The sequence below is a fragment of the Gossypium hirsutum genome, chromosome D08 (genome assembly GCF_007990345.1).
Source record: "Gossypium hirsutum isolate 1008001.06 chromosome D08, Gossypium_hirsutum_v2.1, whole genome shotgun sequence".
Classification (NCBI taxonomy): Eukaryota; Viridiplantae; Streptophyta; class Magnoliopsida; order Malvales; family Malvaceae; genus Gossypium; species Gossypium hirsutum.
This window is the reverse complement of record NC_053444.1, coordinates 3938371-3946202: the sequence shown is the minus strand read 5'-3', so window position 1 is coordinate 3946202 and position 7832 is coordinate 3938371. Positions and strand designations below refer to the sequence as shown.

Sequence of the window (7832 nt, the reverse complement as noted above, 5' to 3'; positions counted from 1 at the left end):
AATTTACTTTACCCAAAACCCCCAAAACCTTTTTCCTTTTATTTTCTTCCCAAAACTTTTACTTCTCCCAAACCTCAATTTTTTTCCTTCTATTTTTCCCAAAAACTTTTTTTTTTCGAATTTGTCTACTCTTTATATTATTGAATTGTTTAATCATGTTGAATCTTTACCAATTTCTGTTAAAATTGAATTTTTATGATGCTATAAAATATTCGTGTTAAAATTTTCTGTTGGTATCAATTTCACATTGTATCTTTAAAATAACTTTTATTAAAAAAATCACATTTTTTTACATTTAATATATTTTTTTAATTTCAAAAATCAGAAGAGTTGAAGCAACTAAGTAAGTAAAGAAGCTAAACCATATATAAAAGATTAATAAATAAATTATGAGGGGATGAAAGTTAATAACAAAATTGATTGCGGTGGACCAATTTATGGTGGGTGGCAGTGGCTATAAAGACCTAAAGTCATTTTTTTTTAATTTAACCCGAACAAATATATTTGATTCGAATTCCATCTCACTTGATTCGATAAAATTTCAAATCAAGTTAGGATGATAAAATATGATTCATCAACTCGATTAACTCAAAATTTTTTCATTCGATTCAATCAAACGCTCACCTTATGCTTAAACACATTTTTCATGCAATAAATTTTAGGAAGTGTATTAGTTAACATGTTAAATTTAAATTGCTCATGCAATAAGTTAATGCGTTTAAAATTTTGTCTACATGTTTTAAACACGATCCACCTCAAATTCGAACCGACATTTAATGTCCAAATCTGAATTGACATTTAACATCTAAATTTCTATTAGATAAAAAACATCGATTGATATAACACAAATACTTTGAAATTTTAATTAAAATATTTTAAAATTGAAATTCGATTTAAAATCTAAATCATAATTTAAACCAATTATATATATTGATGTTGATTTAGCTTTAAAAACTAATAAAGTTGAAAGTTAAAACCGTTTATTACGTTCCGTCTGTTTAAAGAATGAAAAATGGTTACAGGATAGAGTTAAGCCATACCCTTAATAAAATAAAGGCATAATTTCAAAAATACCCTTAATATTTCTTTTTTTGTCATTCTTATTCACAACGTTGCAGTTTTTTTCAGAGAAGGCCAAAATTGACAGAAACCGTTAGTCAACCAACGATTAACAATTTTGTGTGACGTGGCAAGACTAAGCTCTTTGTTTATTTCTCTTAATAAGAATAAATAAATAAAAACCCAGAAAATTATTAGCTTAAAATTTTCAACTTTTCTTTTCATTGGTGCAATAGATTTAAGCAAAGACCCATTTCTCTTCTTCATCTCTCTGTTTTTGCGCTCTGTTTAAGAGTGTTGGACTGATGGCGGGTGGTTGTAGGGATAAAGCGCAGTCGTTTCGTGGATCTCGAATTGACTTGCTCATTGTGATCGGTGTTCTCCTCACTATGTCATCGCTTTCCTTTTCCCTCACAACCTCATCAATCCCACCACCGCAGCTGGTAGAAGACGCAGAATCGTGGGTCTGGGATTGGGTTTGATTTTGAGTATTTTGAGAATAAATAGCCTTATTAGGAATTGCTTTGAGACCGTAATCTGAGAAGGAAGCTTCCTCAAAAATTTGTTGGCTTTTCCGGTTGAAGAACCGCCGCTGACGGATGAGCCGAGGGGTCTGGATTGGGTTGGGGATGATTGTGATCTCTCTTCATGGTTTGCTAATTTCTTTTATGTTGATTCTCAAAATACACATATTTCCTGAATTTATTTCCTTTTTTGAATTTGTTTTTATAAAATTTAAACTTTTAATAAGTTTTTAAAATTATCATTTTTTTATTTTTATAATTTTTTTAAAAATATAAATTTTTTGTTTTTTTATAAGTAAATTTTTAATAATTTTTAAAAATATAAAATGCCACGTTAGTGATAATGTGTCATGTCAAAAGTTGTAACGTTGTGGATGAGAATGACAAAAAAAAAAGAAGCTTAAGGGCTTAAGTGAAAAAACCCTTTTACAATATTGCCTAAAATAAAATAACTCTAATCGTGAACCTTAGACTAGGCTTTATCCAAATGCAGCAATCACTCAGATTTAAAATAAATAAAAAATTAAATAATATTACACCATTTCATATATGAATTTCATGCCTGAATTTAAATACGACATTTCATTATCTAAAATAAAAAAACATACGAAAATTTATAAATAAACATTAATAATTTTATTTTAACAAAATATTAATAATTATTATTATATATACCTTTTTTAAATACAACTTAAAAACAAGTCTCAATTCCTTAACTTGGTCTAGCTTTAGTCAGATTTGAATTTATGGGTTTATGTTATAAATTTAGAAGTATTTATTTATAAATATTCTACTCTCTTTTTTTACTAATGATGAAGCGTCGTATTGTTTACTAATAGTACATCAAATACTTACTCGTAAATGAATAATGAGGATACAAAACCACGTATCATGGGAAACTTTTTTTCTCTACCTTACTGATATACAATAGTTATGTTGAATTTTAATTAAATATAATGTCAAGTTAGATCGGATTTCTAAATAATAGATAAAATTGTGGTTGTTTGAACTAGATTAGTTGATAAAATCGATTGGACTGTAAATCGATTGAGGTACCACTTCGAAGAGAGACGTCAAATCAGTTGATCCGTGGATCAAGTATTGATCAATTGAATCAGATTGAATTGTTTAAACTCATTTTTTTAATGATTTATTTAATCGAATAGTACAATCCGATCGACCCGATGACTTAACCAATTCAACCACTTGTCTGTTATAAAATATAGAGTCAATTTTAATTGGTTCAATAAATAATAGATAAAATTATGGTTGTTTGAACTAGATCAATTGATCAAACCGATTGGACTGTGAATCGATTGAGATAACAATTCGAAGAGAAACATTAAATCGAGTACTGATCGATTGAATCATATTCGAATAGTATGACCTGATTAACCCGATAGCTTAACCAATTCAATCACTTAACCCGATATAAAATCTCTGTTTTTTTTCATTCACGAAGCTATAAAACATTAATGCAGATAAAGAGATTCTCCACCTTAAATCGAGAAAGGAATGCATATCCACAATTTTATTACCATCGATACTGCTGCAAATTTGTAGCCAAAACTTGCAACCAGCATTACAAAAACTGGGTCCATTGAATGTGATTCCAAATATTAAACAACAAACAATCCATTTTGTCCTTTTCTTTCGAATCCTATCCCCCACCATCCCAAACCGATAATATACCGCCATGTGGTAGCCTTCTTTTCTTTTCTCTTCAGAAAAAAACCCACCCTTTTTTTCCCAGTTTTGCCTCCATGCTTTTTCTCCGGAAATTCTGATCCAGGTCTTTCTTAACCTTTTTTTTCTCGGGAAAATCGAAAAGAAGGAAAATTTCAAGAGAAAAAAGATGTTTGGTTCAGGCATGAATTTGATCACAACAGTGATCGGTTTTGGAATGAGTGCCACTTTTATTGTGTTTGTTTGTACGAAAATGATCTGTCGGAGAATTAGAGGGTCCCAAACCCGACTCTTGTTTCAGACCGAATCCAGGATTGATCTCGAACAGGTTCATTTCGTTTTCTAAAGCTTGTCTGGATTTTAGAGCTAAGGTTTTTCATTTTTTTCTGAATTTTGATTCCTTATCTGCCATAACATTCAGTATATTCAGATTCATGGGCAAATTTTCGAACTCGATTTGATTAATTTGTGGCATTGAAATTTGGGGTTTTTCTAAAACATTAATGGTTTGATGGCAGGCAGAGGCAGAAATTAGAGGGGTTGAACCAGTAGTGGTAGCTGCAATACCCACCATCAAGTTCAATCGTGAAGCCTTCAAGTCCATGGAAGATGCACAGTAAGTTTTTTTTCCCTCAGCCGTTTTATTCTCTTGTGTCAATGGTAAAATTACAACAGAGGCTCCTTTATTAGGAGTTAGATTACATTTTATCCTTTTACTAAAAAATGAGTAAATTAGTTCATGTACGTTAAATTAAATTAGTCTTTTCATTTAAAATTTTTATTCATTTCTATTGTTAAAAATTGGTGTGATAGACAGAATATCAGACAATTACACATGGTGTGCTATATGTATCTCATGTTGATATACATGGAACTGTTTTTAATAGTGACCATGGATGAAATTTTTAACAGAATGATCGGTTTCCTCTTTGATCTAACGTACAAGGACTAATTTGCTCTTTTTTAAGTAGAGGGGGAAAAATACAATCTGACTCCTAATACAAGGACCTCCATGATACTTTTATCGTGAAAATGTGCATTCCATTTTTCATTAATTTCATGATAATTATTCAATTGAGTGATTGTGGCAATTTTTAATTTGGTTAAAATATGTCATAGGTCCTTACATTCTTCACAAATTTGGAATTTAATTCTTATACTCAAACCTAATTGTTAACCCTTTTTTTTTTGTTAAACTTATTGTGACATTTTGAAATAAAAACACTTACTCGATAGTAATATAACTAAAAAAATGAATTTGTAATGAATCTGAATTTAACTGAATAATTCTAATTGGGTTAATAGTTGAACTTGAATTTTGAAATCTAAAAAATAGGGGGATTAAATTTTTAAAAATAAAAGTATAGGGACTAAATTTCAATTTTACCAAAAGTCCTAATACTTAGGGCATATTTTAACCTTTTAATTTTAATGGTGGTTAAAAAGAATTAAAAGGATACATAATTGGCGATGACTTTTTTTTAACTTTATTTGTAGTATTAAAAAATGGAATAAATTAATTATTTAGTCATTGAATTTAGTTTTTCTTTTCAATTTGGTTTCTTTTTTTTTGTCCACATTAGTTCTTCAACTTTGTAACTTTTCCTCGTATTTAAGTCATTTCAAGTTATTTATTTAGATGATTTTGAATTCGAATTCTTTTGAGAATTTTAACTTTGATTAATTCGAATTTCTTTGTTGATTTTTATGTCAAATCGAGTTAATTTTTTCAATTCAAATCAAAATTGATAAAGACAAACTAATGTCAATTGTCAAATATATACTTGACACTTTCCCCCAACATAATTCTTTTAGGAAATTATATTAGGAGTGATCCAAGTATGGTTTTTTTTCTTTTTTAGTAATCTAATTATGAAAAATTATAAAATGGTCACTTAATTATTTAATTTTATTTTTCTTTGGCCACCCAACTATCTTAAATTTTTTAGTGTTTCTATTTTTACGTTAGCCAACTAGTGACCAAAAAAGATAAAAACCATAAGTGTAGGACCTCTATTGTAGTTTACCCAATTTTTTATTACAGTGAAGCAGTTTTCCGGGTTCCTCTGCTTGACTGATAGGTGATTTTATGAGACCTGTTATTCACTTCGTAGTATTATCGTCCTATGTTACTTCAATTTTTTTCTTTTTTAATATATTCGAAAAAACATATCTTATAAAATCTCAAACGCATATCTTAAATAAAAATACTTTATAAAACAAAAATTATTGTCACTGATTTAGTTTTTAAATAATTTTATTATAGGTTCCGGTCATATTTATTTTTTTTTACATAATGCCTAACTCATAAATAAGAGGATAATACACTTTAGTGCACCAAACCCATATTTTTCCACGTTGACAATAATATTCGTTCGTGCTAATCAAACTAAGACTCAATCAGACGCAACTAATTTAGTTTCTGGTTTTGTGAAACAGATGCTCCATATGCTTAGGCGAGTACGAAGAGAAAGAAGTGCTAAGAATCATGCCCAAGTGTGCCCATAATTTTCACCTTTCTTGCATCGACGTTTGGCTCAGAAAGCACTCCACTTGCCCGGTTTGCCGTACGCCGTTACTCGACTCGTTGGAATTCGACACAGGCCAATCAGGCACGTAAGATGGGATCCAATTACCCCAAGCCTTTATTTTCTTTGAAATTTTAATATCCGATACGTCTGTATATGAATACAAAATATATTAAAGAAAATATATTTGAGTCCATTTGTGGGTGAAAAGTATGGCATTGGGTGGGATTTTCTGTTGACTCCATTTTGTACATAAATTACCATTCCTTCAATTTGATTGTTGTATTTAGTTTTATCCTCTCATGTGTTGTCTTTCATTGAAATTTATCTTGTGTGATCGAGAAAATTTATTTATTATATATGGATTACAATAGGTAGATGTAAAATAAAGAATAGTTAGTATAAATTTGAACTTAAAATTAGAAAGAAGAGTAAAAACCGAAAATTTTTCCTTCTTTTCGCTAAAAATAAGTTATGGAAATAGTTAAATATTATCAATTAAATTAGTTTATTACTAACACGTATACTAAAACATGTGTAAAAAATAATAATTCTGCCAAACGTAGCATTATGGTTTACGACATGTATAACTATGGATTCACTTGGAAAAATACTAAGATTTTGAGCTTTAAATTTGTTGAATAAAAGTTTACAACACGTATAGCAATGGATTTTAGGTTGAATTTTTTAATTGTAAGGTGAAGTTTTTCTAGTATTGTTTTTTCATCCACAAAATTTGAACCAAAATTTTACTTTAGAGACATCAAACTCTTTTACCACTTAACCCATCTAATTTCGATACTTTATTTAGTTTTATTCACTAGCGTTTTGATTTACAAACTAATAAGTTAAATATGCTCTAAATTTTTGTACTCTACATACATTTGGAATTTAGTCATACTTTTATTTTCAGTAATTTAATTTGTAGGGTATGCCTCGAATTTATTGGACACGTTGTAGGCACCTTAGACGAGAATCGATGAGCAATCGAAGAACGACCAAAACAGGCCCAATGTCGGGACGAGGAGTGTCGACTCGTCGAGACGATGTCGTGACGAGACGAATGGGACGTTGCATTATCACGACGTGTTCTCTAGTTTTAGCCTATTTAAAGGGGTCATTGTATTCCTATTTAGTGAGAGTTTCGTGATAATTATGGAGAGTATTTTATACTTACCCTTTTTGTGAGTGCTTTATGAGATTTAGGGTTTTGTTTATCTGTTTGTTCTTTGAGATTTTGAGCTTTATATTTGGGGTTTTCGGTAATGGACAGGTTGTATATTTAGGTTTATTTTCTCCATATTGTACTGTCGTTTGTTTACTCATTTAGTGAAAAGTCGATACCTCATTTACCTATGATTTTTATCCGTTTTGGAGAAGTTTTCCACTTAAAATATTTATATTCATTCTTCTACCTTTTCTATTTCATTGTTTATATGGGTTGACCCCAACAAACTGGTATTAGAGCCTGGTTCAACTTTTGCAAATCGACTCGTTCGGTGTCAAAATAATGAATTTAGATATAGAGAATTTTGATGGGATCACAAATTTCAGTTTCTGGCAGTTTCAAATAATTATGAAGGTAGCTGATGTGGCCGAGCACAAAGATGACGATTCGTTGTTCTCCACGCATAACCAAGTTGAATGTAGAGTCGTGTCAAATGTCAAGCATGTGCCTAATTTAGAGAAGAATCTCATCCCCTTTTGGTTTTAAGCACTCGAATGGTCCGCAGAGTATTTGAGGCAAGATTGGCCGCAGAAGGTTATAGTCAACAATGAATATAAGATTATAAGGTTTTCATATTATGTATGAGTAATATAACTTCCACGTGGTTTTATATTAACTACTTAAGCAATTTTTTTTAAAGTCGCATAATTCAATTTAATGTAAATCTTATTAATTCAAATTCAATTATCAAAATTTAATAAATTAATGATTGAACCGGTAAAACTATCGATTCTTGATTCGTTTAATTTGATTGGCATATGCATTGTTGTCAATGCAGGATAACGTGGGTTCGAGTGTGCTGGAGCG

At 30.0% G+C, this 7832-nt stretch overlaps 1 protein-coding gene across 1 annotated transcript; it reads left to right on the top strand.

Moving 5' to 3' along the window:
* The first annotated feature begins 3120 nt into the window (after nt 1-3120).
* LOC107921191 (RING-H2 finger protein ATL2) lies at nt 3121-6092 on the top strand. Its single transcript, XM_016851073.2, has 3 exons — nt 3121-3597; nt 3788-3885; nt 5709-6092. Exons 1-3 carry the CDS (start codon nt 3439-3441, stop codon nt 5887-5889), a joined length of 438 nt encoding a protein of 145 aa, XP_016706562.1. The 5' UTR covers nt 3121-3438; the 3' UTR covers nt 5890-6092.
* The last annotated feature ends 1740 nt before the right edge of the window (nt 6093-7832 follow it).